The sequence below is a fragment of the Gossypium hirsutum genome, chromosome A10 (genome assembly GCF_007990345.1).
Source record: "Gossypium hirsutum isolate 1008001.06 chromosome A10, Gossypium_hirsutum_v2.1, whole genome shotgun sequence".
NCBI classification, from domain to species: Eukaryota; Viridiplantae; Streptophyta; class Magnoliopsida; order Malvales; family Malvaceae; genus Gossypium; species Gossypium hirsutum.
In genome coordinates this window covers 8494386-8512544 of record NC_053433.1, presented here as the reverse complement: position 1 = coordinate 8512544, position 18159 = coordinate 8494386, and the positions used below count along the sequence as shown (strand labels likewise).

The window sequence follows — 18159 nt, the reverse complement described above, 5'->3', positions numbered from 1 at the left end:
CTTTTTATAAAGTCCCTCTTGCTTTCAGCAAGTTACTCGTGACAAAGTTAAAAGATGGTTTTAGGCATTTAATCAACAAAAAATATATAATAAAATAATAAACAATTTTAAGATATGACATTCAAATTTTAACATTTGTAATTGATTTTTTTATTTTATAAAATAATTTGGGTTTGTGTTTGGGGGCTTCCATATTTAAAATAAAAAATAAAATGCTAAAGCATTTAGTCAAGGCAAGCACAATGACATCAATTGAGTTTTGTTGCAGCAATTTGCCCATGAGACCAGTCAAGTTGACAACAAATTAACCATATCATTTTTTTTTTTGGTAATTAATATGAAGATACTCTGTGCCTAGTTAACTATCTTTGAGCTAATTTAATTACTTTTCGATGAAGATTGATTCCAATATTAAGAATTAACTTGTCTATAAAGGTTTTTTTTTATGAAGATTGATTCCAATATTAAGAATTAACTTGTCTATAAAGTTTTTTTTTATGAAAGAAATTAACTTGGAATTACATTTGTTTCGTTATAATTAGTTTTGCTTATTAGAAAATATTATCCAACCTTATATTTACAAATTTTAACTAAGTTAACCATTTGCGATTGAGTATTAGTTCGATTAATATGAGCATTGTATAGGAAAATGTGGATCCGAGTGCGTTAAAATACATTATCCTCCTATTTATGGATTGGAGAGGAGTTATGAGTAGTTTTAAATATTATGTTAAAAAGAACAGATATGCTTAAAATCTATAACGAGATATATCAAAGACTAAATTTTGATTTAAGATGAATTAAAATTGTGTTATAAACACATACAACAATAATTTTTTTTTTTAGAATTTGTATATTTAGTTATGAAGTTGGAATGGTTATAATAGATATTTGTCAACTTAAACTTAATAATATTATATATTTAGAATTTTAACTAATTTATATAATAAATGAAATTAAAATCTAATATTTAAACGAAGTAGAGTGGAACCCCTTGGAAGAGCAAATGTGCAGGACGGGGAGGACAGTTACGTATCACCCAGGCCGTAATGAACAAAAGACTGCAGTAGGCAAACATATATTTTGCCCTTCAAATAATAATCTATACTCATTTTAAATTTTTTAAAATTTAAGTTAACTGAGTATGATGATTATAAAAATGCTATATCTTTTTTATTTTTAAATTAAAAAAAAAACAAGATAATTGAGGAATGTCATTCATTCTGCACATTTATTGATGACTATTTAACGTTGATTCATGAAGATTAAATGATCGATGTGTTAACTATTTAGTAGAAGTGGTTTAAATATTTAGTGTGAGCTCGTAATGACTCGTTACTCCTCTAAAGAGTCTTCTATTCTTTTTTTGTAAGTTGAATATTGTGTGAAATTTAAGAATAAATAAAGAAAGTAGGTGATTTTTTATTTTTATAAAAGAATGATGGTATTGTTTTTATAAAATTCGTTGGTTCTCTAAAAAATTTTTGACCTCTTCACAGGAATAGTTTTTGAGGCTATAAAAATGGTACGTGCCAAAGACGATGTCTAATATGATTTTATTCCCATTTGATTATGATATTATTAAAAAATGAATCACTGAAATCCATGGCCAGTAGTTTCTTCTTTTCTTTTTCAAGCATGGCCAGTAGTTTGGATCCTTGAACTACTCCACAAGTTTAGTAAATAAATCACATATAAACATCAATCTTAGTAAAAGTTGGTTTATGGTTCATCATTTTTTATATATATATAAACAGTCAAATAACGAGATATACATATTTTTATAATTATGATTTGTTTTTAGATTTTGAATTTTTATTCAAAACTAGGCTTGCTTTGAAAATGCATTTCCATTCCCATTTGCATGTGCAAATGCAATTAGGTGCGGACATCCCCCCTTTTTTCTCACCCTCTCCCACTAGCTAGCGCTGGAAATGTGTTTCCACTCTTTTTCTTTTTCTTTTTTTTTTTGTCCATTTAAGAGAAAGAAATTAAAACAAAAAATCTAGTTGCATTTATGAAAATAAAATTAATTCTAAAATCTGCCAACTGGGCAAAATTCAATTATGACTAACTTCCTCTTTTTTTTTTTTTTTTTTTTGGGTTCCACGTAAAAAAACTACAGAATTTTCTTTTTCTTTGAAGATCAAATTTAGGAAAGAACTACTTTAAAAAAAAAGATTATATATTGCTAAATCATGTGGCTAAAATTGGGCCCACCATGATGGTGAATCAAGAAATCATCAGCACAACCACCGTTGGATATGCCGAAAATCGAAGTTTGACTGATAAGCTGTTGATGCTGTGCTCTTTGGAACTCCTTTTGTCTCCTAAGCTCCAAAACTTTCCTATGAGAATTCGAATGCTTTGCCGACACAAATGTCGGACTCGCTGCGGGTCGGTATTCCGGCACCAATCGGCCCGACTTGTACCTCACCCCACATGCATTACACAATGTTTTCGGACCCAACGGCCCAGTCCTCCATTGCGGCGTCTCTTCCGCCGCACAATGTAAACATTTCCGGACTGGCAACTCCGTATTGGCGTTCGGGCTCTCCCTTTTCTTCTGGGCCGCCGATTTCGGGTTGAGGTGGAGGAGTCGGGTGGACCAATCGCATGGGGCCACCCTTGAACGCTTGGATCGTGCCTTCCCCGGGAGCGGAGTTTCGTGTTGGAAATTTGGGTTGGAATTGGATGGGCTCTGGATTAAGGAATCGGGTCGGGTTGAGGAAGATGAGGATTCGGGTGTGAGTGATTTTGACGTGGCGAAAATCTGGAGGCTGCTTTGTAAATTCTGGTCCGTTGAGAATGAGTCGTCCACAAAATTTGAGAGCCATTCAAGCTCAGCCAATTCATCATACTGCACAAAATTTATATATATATATATATAAAACATTTATCGTCTACAATTTTATTATTTACCTACGTAAATAATAATTTTTTTCCATGCAGAAATAAGAAAAAAAAATAAAACAGAAGATTTTGTTTTGTTAATTACCGGGACGCAAAGTTCGCCGGAGAACTGAGAAGAGTGAGGGAGATTAACGGGAGAGAGGTGGTTATCGCATCCGGAAACGGAGAAATTGCAGGTGACAGTGGAGGAATCGGTGGAATTGCCGGCGACATTTTCTAAAAAGCCGTCATTTATAATGGCGTCTTCATTAGAAAAGTCGAGGAGATCGTCGACGGTGAAATTCTCTGGGAGCTTTCGCTCTGTGGACATCATCTTCAGCGGAGAGAAGTCATTGCCTGCAGCACCGCCATAAAAACCTCCGACGAAGAAGTCCCCCACCTCCATTCAACCTTACAAGCTACAATATACAGCTTCCTAGATACGAATAGTTATAGTGAAATATCTCTACTTGTGTAGAGAGAGAGAGAAGATGAAGAAATGGAATGAGATTTTGAAGAGAGAAAGGTTTGGTGTACGAAAGAGTGAGGAGAAAGGGTGGGTTTTGAGGAGTCAAGGGAAGGGCAGAATTGCAAATATGAGCAAATTGTAGCATCTTTTTAGTTTTTACATGCACTCTATTATTTAATTTAATTTACACTATATCACTTTTTTTTTTTTAAAGATAAGCATTTCTCTATTATCTATTTTATTATTATTAAAGTTTCTAACTGAGCTAAAGAGTTAATTCAATACTAACTGAATTAGAAAAATTACAAAATAATATACACATGTCATTTAATAATTATGTATCAATAATCATTAATTTTCAAGTGAATTGCAAGTTATTTAATTTAAAACGGATTCAAATTATTTTTTGCAAAGTGATACTTACTCCAAAGTACTTTAGGGTTTGTTTATTTCTTTATATTTATACTTGTTTTAGGGTTTTAGTAGTAACTCCTTTTTTATGGGTTGCTTGCTTTGTTTTTTTTTTTTTTTTTGTTATGATTTGGTGAAGTTATGAGTTGGCAACTGGTAAGCTTTCGTCTTATAAAGTAAAGTAAAGGTATAATTGCTTTAAACGAAGGTAAACAATTTTTGAATAATTGGTTAATTTAGGGGGGAAATAAAAGAATGAGCTAACTTTAAAAACTAGGTAATTAAACCATTTTTGTTACTCAAAATATTTTTATAACTTACCAGCTATATATATATATATAGTACTAGTATTTTCTTTTTTAAGTTTTCAATTTTAGTATTTTAAATTTTCTTGATTTAATATAAAAAGTTTTTTTGAATAATTTTATTATTCGTTTGTTCTTTTTGACACAATGTTTCTTCCTAACCAATAAATAGAATAATAATGTGTTTCAATGCATTTGAACTCATATATTTTTAAATTGACAATAATAATTATGCCAATCAAGTCTGTACTCAATCGACTATTATATAAATAGTTAAATATTTGATTTTTGTAACAAACATGTACTGAAAATGTGATTGGATATTTATAAAACATAAGTTAAAAAAAGTAGGCTTATTACAAAATCATGATATATATTAGAATTACCCATTATTTTAAAGGTGATTATTTTGGGAGGGTTGTTGACTGGGAAATGAGTAAAAAAAATGGTAGGAAGGTGGATGAGATCATGGCCGTAGTTGATCTGTAATCATCGTGCTTAGGAGGTAGAAAATGTCAATTATTTAAGCTAAAAAACAAATATGTTAAAAGGAAAATGAAGAATGAAGAATAAAATAAAAAAGGCAGAAGAAGTGGGTTGAGTTCCCAAGAGCAAAAATAATAGGGACAGAGGAATCGGGCTGTAAACTTGGAGAATAATGACGAAGGGGAATCACAGCGACAAAACCTGCAAAATAATCCATTCTTAATCCTTTATGGGGGTTGAATTTAGCTAATCGCTTCATTAATTGCCAACATTGTTTCTTTAATTAATTCCCAATTGTTAATAACAATCTATATTCATTACTGCAAATGGTTTCAGTTATTTTCATACCTCATGGGCTCATCTTTTGTTGGTTTGCACTTTTGATCAATTTTGCTTTGCCAACAAAGATATGAGATTTTGCAAATCCGAATTATCAAAATTCAATTACCTGACATAGACAGTGGGCTTGTGGTTATGCATCAGAGTTATTCATTTCTAACCATGACAATTCGAACTAAAGACTTATCTAGGATAACCTATGATAATAAGACACTTATAAACTGATTAATTTGTATGAAGCCTGAGAGCAAATTGTGGAGCATCAAGAACTATCAAAGAGAATCCTTTAAAAGCTTATAAAAACCAAAAAAATGGATCAAGACACTTTCCCTCTCTAACGAAGCTCTCTCCCAACATCCATACTTGATCACCCTAGCCTTTCTACGACTTTTTGTCCAATAGGTGAACCATTGTAACACCCCCATACCCGAGACCATCGCCGGAGTCGAGCACGAGGTGTTAACGGACTTCATTCATTAATTAAACAGCTCAAACAATTTATTTTTAAAATTTCCAGACAAGCTGGCTAACTGCATCACAGTCACTTAAAAATTTATATCTCAATTTTCGAAACTCTAAATTAAGATCCGTAAATTTTTTCTGAAACTAGACTCATATATCTATCTAATAATTTTTTTTTGAAATTTTTGGTCTGGCCAATTAGTACAGTTTATTAGTTAAATTCTCCCCTGTTTCAGGGTTCGGCTACTCTGACCCCTGTGCACTACGAATCAAATTTATTTCTATACAGAAATCCAATGACTATGCCGTTTGTTTCACTTAAACATATACTCAATAAGAAATCCATACATATAAATTGTAAGTCCTAATTATTTTTACACAAATTATGGTGAATTTCTAAAGTTAGAACAGGGAATCCAAAAATTACTCTCACCCTGTTTCACAAAAACGTAAATATCTCATAAAATACAACTCTTTTACCTATTTTGTTTCTTCCAATAGATTCATTAAGCTTAAATTACATATTTTATTCATCATCTAATTCTATCTCTACTATTTTTAGTGATTTTTCAAACTCACGTCACTGTTACTATGTGATTCTGTTTTATAGCCAATTTCACCATTTTATGGATTTCATAGATTAGTTAGCACATAAAGCATACGTGTTATCAAATATAATCTCGATTAGCCACTCCAATAGATAGTCATTCTCAAACATTTCCATGTCATCCATTAGCTATATCATAAGATTATATACATAAAAGGATTATAATGCTATACGTGCCATATTCCTAAAATATGCAAGCCACCATACCGAGATGGTCCGTTGATAGTTTGAGCGTGCCTCCGACCGTCCTGATCTCCAAACCGGCAAGTCAAAACTACAAGGAATGGAAGGGAAGGAGTAAGCATAAATGCTTAGTAAGTTCACATGCAAATAACAAATAACTTAACAAAGCAATTATACAAACCAACATTAGCATAATATCATCAAAACATAAATCACATTTCTATTCATCATTCATCGTCTTACTACATTATTGTTGTCGTATCAAGTCTCAACCCGAGGGTTAAGTACATACCTGTCCAAAGTGTCCATTCCATAACACTTACCAATACGTCACTTGCATCTTGAGTATTCTTCCATTTCACTAGAATTTTACCCGTTGAACACATCGGAATATAACTCGGATACATGGAAAGTTTGCACATAAGTGCCACATATGTAGCCAAGCTACCATGTAACCCGCCCATAAGCGAACTCGGACTCAACTCAATGAGCTCGGGCGTTTCCATCCATAAGTGAACTCGGACTCAACTCAACGAGCTCAGATGCCTAGTTACATCTCATGAACTCGGACTCAACTCAACGAGTTCGGACGTTCGCATCCATAAGTGAACTCGGACTCAACTCAACGAGTTCAGATGCCCAAATATCCTAATCTATTCCTAAGGTTCAACGGGACTTTCCTCATTCGTACTCCTTTACCATTCTCCTTGGAATACCCATGACGATACTTCAGTAGTCTTTCACATTTTTCACATAATTCATAAAATTTTTGCATGTTGTCCAACAATGACCACAAAGCATAGAATTGCATGATAACAATCATAATATCGTATAAATAGCATTAAATGATTTAAAATAATGGTTATATTACAATATTTACATTTGAACTTACCTCGTATGCAAAAATGGTCATTTTTACCATTTTGTCCACAACTTGGTATTTTACCGATTTTAGCCCGAATTTTGATTTTCCTTGCTCTATCATTTCAAATATAGGCTAATTAGGACTCATATTATTCAAATCAACCCAAAATCATCTTTTGGAAAAATTACAATTTTACCCCTAAACTTTCACATATTTACACTTTTTCCCCAAATCTCGTAAATTAAACTTCATCCTATTTTCTTATGTTTTATGATATGCTGATCATTTTTCCCTTTACAGCAACATCCAATTCTTACTCTAACATGTACTTATGAACATTAGGTATTTTTACCTATTATGTCATTTTAGTCGTTTTTACGTAAAATCACTTAGCAAAAGTTGTTTAACACAACCTCAAGCTTCATATTCTACCATAAAATATCAAAATTCATTCATATCATTCATGAGGAAATTTTAAATATAAACCCTAGCTCAAAATATTGGTAGAAACAGGTAAACCGAGCTATGAGGATTTCAAAAATGTAAAGAATATTAAAAACGGACATAGAAATCACTTACAATCAAGGCTTAAAAGTGTTGAAACCCTAGCTATGGTGGAGAGCAAAATTTGGAAGCAACTTATGGAGAACATGATCATTTTTGTGTTAATTTTCCCATTTTATTTCATTTAATATCAAAATAACCAAAATGTCCTTCCTTATTAAACTTTCAAAAATTCCATCCATGTCCAATTTTTGTCCATAAACTTAGAAATTGGTCAAATTGCTATTTAAGACCTCCTAATTAATATTTCAAAGCAATTTCATACTAGAAACTTCTAGAATGCAAATTTTGTAACTTATTCAATTTAGTCCCTAACTTCAAATTAAGCACTTTATGCATAGAATTTCTTCACGAAATTTTCACACAATCATGAAATCATATCATAGACCTCAAAATAATCAAAAAATAATTATTTCTATCTCGGATTTGTGGTCCCGAAACCACTATTCTGATTAGGCCCTAATTCGTGATATCACAACTCTCCCCCCCTTTAGGGATTTTCGTCCCCGAAAATCTTACCGGAAAAGTGGTCTTCATTTAGATTCCTCAATTTCATATTCGGTGCCGAAGAACTTTCACTCAGGCAGTGCCTCCAATATATCTCTTTAATTTCTCATATATTCTGAAAGCCTACAGACTCATCTCTAAATTGTTCTTAAATTTTCAACCCTTCTCAGTTTCCCTTGTCATCTTGACATAAAACTCAGATCTCAATTTGGTTAATGGAGACTAGAATTCCAAGAAATCCAACAATCAAAGGGACCTGCACTCTTCCAAAATAATCATACAAATTTTCATCATCGATAAATCACAATCCAATAACATCTGAATCAAATTACAGTACATGTCATTACTCTCTGAATGAATAGGCAAATTTTCACTGTAAGCTTCATACAATTCTTTCTGTATAAGCTTCAGAATAATGATACCATGAATCAGATCCAATCTGAAATTCAACATCAGAAGTTGATCCTCACTGTACTCTTTTAGTTTACTACTCACTATCACATTTTCCTCTTTCCGCTACGGAAATAATTCTGATATAGCCTCGAAAATAATCCTTCTCATTCTCATCCTAATAACAATACTAGCAAAGATAATTCTGGTAGATCCTGATACTCGGCTTTAACCCCATCAACAACTTAAATTTTCTGTGACATCAAATGCTCCAAACTATCACATTACTTTATTTTCATGAAACACATCACCATTCATATAACAGTGCATTACTGAAAATTAGGAAATCTTTACTCAATACAGACTAGTCTAGTTCAGACGCTTTGGTTAGCAATATTCTCATCTATTCAAACCTTGCTAACATGTAATAAAATTTTCAGCTTTCGTAAGATGAAAACTTTATCATTCTTAGTAGCTTCAACTCATATCAAAATTTTCTAAGAGATATACACTTCTCGTTCAGACTATTTGCCTTTTACTCGTAAAGAAATAAAATTCTATTATTAGACTTAAAAAAAATGATCCTGACATAATTGTCATATGAAATCTTTCAAATAAATAATTCACACAAATTAAACACCTGGGCCGATCTAAACACCGTTGAATGAAATTTCAAGTAATTCTTTCTTCTAGTTACTAAACAATTCATCATGCAGCCCTTTACTATTCATTTCTTACGCTAATCAAAAGCATCTCAATTGCATTAGCTCAAGTAACCAAAATATCTCAATTGAAGTCATTAATTATAATTGACTCACTTGAGATAAGTAATCCACCATACTGATTGAAACTCACACTTTTATCACTTATGCCTTTACTGTTGTGAAATCCTTACACAGAAATTTGAGAAATTCCAATATTAAAATCACGACATTACCAAGATCAAATCAAAAGTATAGTCATGCTTGTCATGATTATCATGAGCTGAAGAGCGCACTTCAAACATAAGTCATTATTGACAAATTATGGAATAAAGATAACAAGAAAACCGAATAAAAAAATCCAAGATTGAGAAACCCAGAATAAAGAAATCCAAGATACGATACTATGTTAGAAAATCAAAAACCTAACTCATAGGAAAATATAGAAGATCTCGAAAATTCCTCAGAGAAAAGAAGTCCAGAAGAAAACATCATTTAATCCCACCGGAATCAAATATAACAAGAACAATGTATCTTCCCATACATATATATCAAATGGAGCATTAAGTAGAAGAAACAGTATCATAATATCATACATATCCTCTCATCAATTCTTATCAGACGAAATGTAATAAAATGCTAGAGGAAATACAGTAATACAAATTATAAACCAGTCGGACTACCAATGCATCCATCTAACACCAGGATTAGAAAACATTCCCATATAACAAGAATTTGTTCAAAAGATCAACAGCCATAGAAATTTTTTTCTGAGAACGGATAAATACATAGAACATCTCAGAAGAAACTGTTAAATCTGTCCAGCCGTAACTGTCACACTCAGATATTACACATTTCAAATATCATTTCCCACAACTAGTTTTGCCATCACAAATTTCATGTTAGACCTTTCACTAAAGAAGACCAGTACTGAACAAATTTTAATTTACACTTTTCTCGACCTTATATCTGAGTAATTCAATTTACCAAAGTAAATTCCTTCTTTAACTGAGACAGTGCATAGCTCCAATAATCTTTATATCAACCTAATACTTTTCTAACTCTAACTTTATTTACCAACTCATTCTCAGTCTCTAATCATGTTTATGATTATTCTATCACTGAACTCTTTGGTTTCTCAACTGGAAACTTATTCAGTACAAATCTCATGAAATTCCATTATAAGCTCCACTTTGGTAAGGGGGAGGGGTTGTAGGGCCTCTGACTCGACTTTCTCATACATATACATATGACACAATTTCCATCATCATAACAACATCATCAAAATCATATCATTCATTCAGGCAATGCATCATTCATGTTGGCTTACACAAATTTTCTAGTTATCCCATTTAGACAAGTATACTTATGCATGCATCCTATGTTTTCTGGATAGCTTGACTTATCCATTCATTTACTCAAACAAATCATACTCATGACATCATATAAGGGCTAAACAAACATAGATATTTGTATCACAATCACAACTTTCATTTTTGTGCATTATCATATACATATCATTACAATCATATAATTCAGTCCAAACAATTTAACATAGATAAATTCATTTCATTATAATCATTTATCTCATAAAAAATATCATTGACATTCATCAACATTCAACGTTCAATCAAGGCAATGACATTTTCATTCATATCATGATATTAGGAACCTTTACTCCTCTACGAATTTCTCGTTATCCTGTTCATCTTATCAAATAAGCCAAGTGTACTACATCATATGAGCATTAAGTAAGTATGGATATTTATCACAACATGAACTTTCATCTCACGTGTTATCACATATATATATCATAAACTTTTATTCATACTTTTTTGAATCGAGACTCATCATAATCGTAATTTTATTCAAACACCTTCGTATCACATTGAACATGGTCAGTGCAGCTCGTTTGGAGAGTACCTCTGTCTAAACAAGACGGTGCTCATACGCGTCGGGAGGCATCACACTATCACGGATCCGTGGCATGTATAGCTAGACTCTTACACATGCTAGGTTAGTCCGAGAACCGACTAAACCATAGCTCTGATACCACCAAATGTAACACCCCCGTACTCGAGACCATCGTCGGAGTCGAGAACGAGGTGTTAACGGACTTAATTCATTAATTAAATAACTCAAACAATTTTTTTTTAAAATTTCTAGACAAGCTGGCTAACTGCGTCATAGTCGCTTAAAACTTTATATCTTGAGTTCCGAAACTCAAAATTAAGATCCATAAATTTTTCTGAAACTAGACTTATATATCTATCTACTAATTCTTTTTTGAAATTTTTGGTCTGGCCAATTAGTACAGTTTATTAGCTAAAGTCTTCCCTGTTTTAGGGTTCAGCTACTCTGACCCCTGTGCACTACGAATCAAATTTCTTTCTGTACAGAAATCCAATGACTATGCCGTTTGTTTCACTTAAAAATATACTCAATAAGGAATCCATACATATAAATTGTGAGTCCTAATTATTTTTACACAAATTATGGTGAGTTTCTAAAGTTAGAATAGGGAATCTAAAAATTGCTCTGACCCTGTTTCACCAAAACGTAAATATCTGATAAAACACAAATATTTTACCTATTTTGTTTCTTTCACATGAAAATAGATTCATTAAGCTTCAATTCCATATTTTATTCATCATCTAATTCTATCTCTACTATTTTTAGTGATTTTTCAAACTCACGTCACTGCTGCTGTGTGATTCTATTTTATAGCCAATTTCACCATTTTATGGATTTCATAGATTAGTTAGCACATAAAGCATACGTGTTATCAAATATAATCTCGATTAGCCACTCTAATAGCTAATCATTCTCAAACATTTCCATGTCATCCATGAGCTATATCATAAGATTATATACACAAAAGGATTATAATGCTATACATGTCATATTCCCAAAATATGCAAGCCACCATACCGAGATGGTCCGTTGATAGTTTGAGCGTGCCTCCGACCGTCCTGATCTCCAAACCGGCTTGTCAAAACTACAAGGAATGGAAGGGAAGAAGTAAGCATAAATGCTTAGTAAGTTCACATGCAAATAACAAATAACTTAACAAAGCAATTATACCAACCAACATTAGCATAATATCACCAAAACATATATCACATTTCTATTCATCATTCATCTCTTACTACATTATTGTTGTCGTATCAAGTCTCAAACCGAGGGTTAAGTACATACCTGTCCAAAGTGCCCATTCCATGACACTTACCAATACGTCACTTGCATCTTGAGTATTCTTCCATTTCACTAGAATTTTACCTGTTGAATGCATTGGAATATAACTCGGATACATGGAAAGTTTGTACATAAGTGCCACATATGTAGCCAAGCTACTATGTAACCCGCCCATAAGCGAACTCAGACTCAACTCAACGAGCTCGGGCGTTCGCATCCATAAGTGAACTCGGACTCAATTCAACGAGCTCGGATGCCTAGTTACATCTCACGAACTCGGACTCAACTCAACGAGTTCGGACATTCGCATCCATAAGTGAACTCGGACTCAACTCAACGAGTTCGGATGCCAAAATATCCTAATCTATACCTAAGTTTCAACGGGACTTTCCTCATTCGTACTCCTTTACCATTCTCCTTGGAATACTCATGACGATACTTCGGTAGTCTTTCACATTTTTCACATAATTCATAAAATTTTTGCATGTTGTCCAACAATGACCACAAAGCATAGAATTGCATGATAACAATCATAATATCGTATAAATAGCATTAAATGATTTAAAATAACGGTTATATTACAATATTTACATTTGAACTTACCTCGTATGCGAAAATGGTCATTTTTACCATTTTGTCCACAACTTGGTATTTTGTCGATTTTAGCCCGAATTTCGATTTTCCTTGCTCTATCATTTCAAATATAGGCTAATTAGGACTCATATTATTCAAATCAACCCGAAATCATATTTTGGAAAAATTACAATTTTGTCCCTAAACTTTCACATATTTACACTTTTGCCCCAAAACTCGTAAATTAAACTTCATCCTACTTTATTATGTTTTATGATATGCTGATCATTTTTCCCTTCTACAGCAACATCCAATTCTCACTCGAACATGTACTTATGAACATTAGGTATTTTTACCTATTATGTCATTTTAGTCGTTTTTACGTAAAATCACTTAGCAAAAGTTGTTTAACACAATCTCAAGCTTCATATTCTACCATGAAACATCAAAATTCATTCATATCATTCATGGGGAAATTTTAAATATAAACCCTAGCTCAAAATATTGGTAGAAACAGGTAAACCGAGCTACGAGGATTTCAAAAATGTAAAGAATATTAAAAACGGCCATAGAAATCACTTACAATCAAGGCTTAAAAGTGTTGAAACCCTAGCTATGGTGGAGAGCAAAATTTGGCAGCAACTTATGGAGAACATGATCATTTTTGTGTTATTTTTCCCATTTTATTTCATTTAATATCAAAATGACCAAAATGCCCTTCCTTATTAAACTTTCAAAAATTCCAACCATGTCCAATTTTTGTCCATAAACTTAGAAATTGGTCAAATTTCTATTTAAGACCTCCTAATTAATATTTCAAAGCAATTTCATACTAGAAACTTCTAGAATGCAAATTTTGTAACTTATTCAATTTAGTCCCTAACTTCAAATTAAGCACTTTATGCATAGAATTTCTTCACGAAATTTTCACACAATCATGAAATCATATCATAGACCTCAAAATAATCAAAAAATAATTATTTATATCTCGTATTTGTGGTCCCAAAACCACTATTCCGATTAGGCCCTAATTCGGGATATCACAACCATCTTAATTGACAGAACCTCCTCATTGAATCAACAACTGGTGCGACAAGTGTGGACTCGCTCTTGACCTTCAAAATCAGTCATAAAATATGGCTTATCCTAAATTTATGGCAAATCAAAACATACTTTTCCTTTTCCAAAAGAAGGTTGGTCAAATGATTATTTAAGATAAGTTTGACCACATCCCAACTTTACCCAATCACTTCATGAGGTATAGTATCCCTTGCATGCCCTTCGTCCTTTTAACCTGCTAACATAAGTTTGAAAAGGTTCTAAAAGTCAACTACACATGAAGGCTCCCAATGAGCACAACAATCCATGAAGAAAGCAATCAAATTCCACTAGGACATGCCTTTAAGTTGCCCAAGAGCTATATGATATGATTGGAGCACCTTGCAGAAAAAAGGATGTAGAGGCAAGTGAAACCCCATTTCAAAGACATACGATATGGTGAAGGTAGGACTCCTATTAGGACTGTGAGATAGGCCACTTTAAGTAGCATGTACCCTAAGGACAAATGAACTCGAATTCATAATTGTTGACATACAAATTGCAACATCATAATAAACCTCTTTAGCTCTATCTCCTCAATAATGCACTTTACAGTCAGATTAGTTATCATGACATCTTCCAACCTCTTCTACTTGGAACCCCATGAGATCAGAGTTGACAATTTCATACCCTTCCTCCTATTAATGCCTTTGTCTTGACCAACCATTATCATCAATAAATGTCATAAGTGGCAAAGAAGAGAAAAACAAAAGTTGAATGCGACACCATCATTCAAACTTTTTTTAGTCAACTCTTATCATTGGGAAATTTTTAACTCAAAAAGTTGAATGCGAGAAAATATTGAAATGAGAACAATAAGATGTTAAAGATAATAGGAAATTTGTTGAAGTGTGAAAGTTTCACAATCACACATTAACCCCTAACACGTGATAACACATTCCCATGTAAGTTGACCCTTAAACTAATAAAATAGTGACATGTGGCCCATCACTCAATAATGATTACCTCACATAAATTACACCAACTATAGCTCATGTCTTGTGTTAAACTACACTCCTATCAAATTAACATTTATTTCAAGTTTCAAATGCTTTCAAACTTTCAAACTCTTGAAATGTACTCAAAAGTTCTTTTCTAAGTCCAAATACCTACACTCTCTAAGGAAACTACACCTCACAACATTACTAGTCACCTTACTATATTCAAAGAAATCCTTATCATTCCAAATGACAGGTTGCAGAAGCCCAATGTCTTAAAGGTCACTTTATAACCTCCTCATTGACTAAAAAGAGATTGTTATACCCATACATTGTGTGTAACACTCCATACTAGACTCAGTTGTTGGGTCCGAGCTAGAAAATGCTACGATCATCGATTTAATAATGCAAAACATCATGGAACATATCATCGTTTAAATTCATGAATAAATAACATTCAAGTACATAATGTATTACACAATCATTTTTGTGTCTTACAGGAGCTTACAAAAGCTATTTTGTTAACCTGAGCTTAAATTAGATCAAATTGTAAAGTTTTAAAAATTCAGGACCAATGTCCTCATTTCACAATCTCCACATCGTGATGTCGTCAACTCAATAAGCCACGTCGTGGCTTTAAACACCCTGGCATCGTGATGTCACTCACTATCGCCATCATGTTGTGATGTTGGATGTTTGTGGTTGTGACAAGATCCCTATTTTTGGAAAAAATATCATTTTGGTTCCATTTTAATAAATGTAATGTTACTTATTTGATTCATACCATCTTATACCAACAAAACCAATTCAAATTCATATCATTTCATGTTAAACAAATCACCTAACCAATTTAAACTAAATCCAACTCAAACACGACCTCAATCTATTCAAAACCAATTCATGACATTACATGCCTCCAACACCAAAATTACCTATGTCAAAACATATTAAGACATGCCATTCAACTTTAATCCATACAATTTTGCACATTATACACATCAATAGCTCATAGGCCTTTGGCATGGACATCAACAATCAAGTATAAAACACACATTACAAGCATGCTTCTAGGTATCAAGTCCAAACATATATAATCATCTTAATCATTTATTAGCTAAGCTTCCTTTTCTACCTCAATCCATGCCATTCCACAAGCCAAACATATGATTATAGATCATTACTTATACTAGCATAAAATATAACCAATGCCATGTATGTACCAAATCACAAAAGCATTATAAAAAATGTCTATGTCATACTTGTTGAGTAGTAAATACTTTCAAATACTAAGGTACACACCAAGACACTTATATACATATCACAACTGAAGACTCAAAATGTTCACATAACTACAGATTTAGTGATAGTTTGAGCTTTGGAATGATCTGGCTTACGAGTTTCGCAAGGTATCAATCTACAAAAGAAAGAAAACAACAAGGATAAACATATAGAATGCTTAGTAAGTTCATATGTAAAATACAAAGCTTACTTTATTTTTCCCTAAACATTTAAGCTACCTTAACTTGGCATAACTTCGGCTAGACATGGCATTCAAACATCAACATAGTGAGTATTGATTTATAACCAAAATTATTCAATACTACAAGTGCTTAACATACAATTCATGTTACTTATCTCAATGGTACATTCAATCAACAATCATAAGGTATTAACAAGTATTCATAATTCGAACCAATCACTAGTGCTAATTATCAATCATAAAGATGTATCATTCTCAATTCAATGAATTTTAATTTGGATATCAAGTTCATTTATGCTGTTTCGCCTGATGAACCCTAGTAAATAAACTCGGATACACAAGTAACTAAATCATAGTAGTTGCTCATACGGGATGAGTGTTTTTGCATATATGGTTACCCGTCCGGGATAAACCAATATTACGACACATCAGGTTACTCGTCCAAGCTAAACTTGGGTTAGATAAATACCAAAAATCTGCAAAAAATGTTGGATCTCATTAATATTTGTAATAAATCTCGTACAAACCCTATTGGCATGTCAATTGCATCTTAACTCTTTACTAAGTTCACACGGTTATCTTTTACACGTATAAACGTCACGCTTCAATTCAGTCTAATTTTAGCCTTTCATACCAATTCACAAATAATCAAATCCATATCAAACATACATATAAAAAACCAAGTACATGGAAATATAAAATAATAAATACCATATGAACTTACCTATTCAAAATACCAAACAAGTTAATTCTTCAAGGACTAATCAACAAGTTTAGCATTTCCTCAGTTAACTCCACTTTGGTTCGATTCTTGATCTATACAATTATTTTATACGATCAATCAATACTAAAAATTTTCTTATTATTTCATGACATGAATGAATCTATATAGACTCATATTTTGATACCCTTAAAATTTTACATTTTATTCAATTTAGTCTCTGAATTCGAAATAGCTCTAACTTCCAATTTTGAACCTCGATTGAAAATCTGATTTCACATGCATTCATTAGGAACTATCTACTTTCTATTCCTATCAAAATTTTATAGCAGTTTTGTGTTTTATTCACTTTAGTCTATATGTACAAAACTAACAATTAAACTTTACAATCTAGTCCTTTTCATAATCTAAGCTTAAAATATATCAATTTCAAGCCTCATTCTTCAAGAAATCAACAATGAAAACTTTCTAAAACTTTAGCAGTTTTATAAATTTGTACATAAACTAGCTAAATCAAGCTCCCATGACCTTAAATTCATAAATTTAAAAGAAAATGACTTGAAATTACTTACCAAATCATGCCCGAATGTTGGCGAAATTTTGCTAAGCTTTTCTACTCCCTTGGATGACAATGAAACAAACAAATGAAAAGATGACACCATTCCACTATCTTAACTTATTTATACTTAGATTAAAAATGAATTAAGTTAGTTTAATTAATTTAAACATAATTAAACTTAATCTAACTACACATAATATATTTTACCATCACTTTCCACTAACTTTTATTAATAAATGATTCAATTGCTATTTAGGACCTTTGGCTAATTGCAATTTAAATCCCTAAGCATTTGGCCAATTGAAAACCTATAATAGATGGTTTTTTACAATTTAGTCCTTATACCTGAATTAACTATTTAATTGACAAGATTGATGGGCCAAACATCTATATACTTTTATATTAATCTTGTAA

General features: G+C 32.2%; 1 protein-coding gene across 1 annotated transcript; it reads right to left on the bottom strand.

Annotated features, from left to right (window-relative positions):
- Positions 1-1991: 1991 nt before the first annotated feature.
- On the bottom strand, positions 1992-3549 carry LOC107944233 (GATA transcription factor 12). The gene is made up of 2 exons (XM_016878054.2): positions 2999-3549; positions 1992-2860 (listed from the first exon to the last, which is right to left on the bottom strand). Exons 1-2 carry the CDS (start codon positions 3296-3298, stop codon positions 2192-2194), a joined length of 969 nt encoding a protein of 322 aa, XP_016733543.1. The 5' UTR covers positions 3299-3549; the 3' UTR covers positions 1992-2191.
- Between the last annotated feature and the right edge of the window lie 14610 nt (positions 3550-18159).

Excerpts from the sequence above, each read along its gene's own strand:
- LOC107944233 (XM_016878054.2), bottom strand. The coding sequence starts at position 3,298 with ATGGAGGTGGGGGACTTCTTCGTCGGAGGTTTTTATGGCGGTGCTGCA. Across the intron at positions 2,861-2,998 it reads CCGGCGAACTTTGCGTCCCG|TATGATGAATTGGCTGAGCT; the intron begins GTAATTAACAAA and ends AATTTTGTGCAG.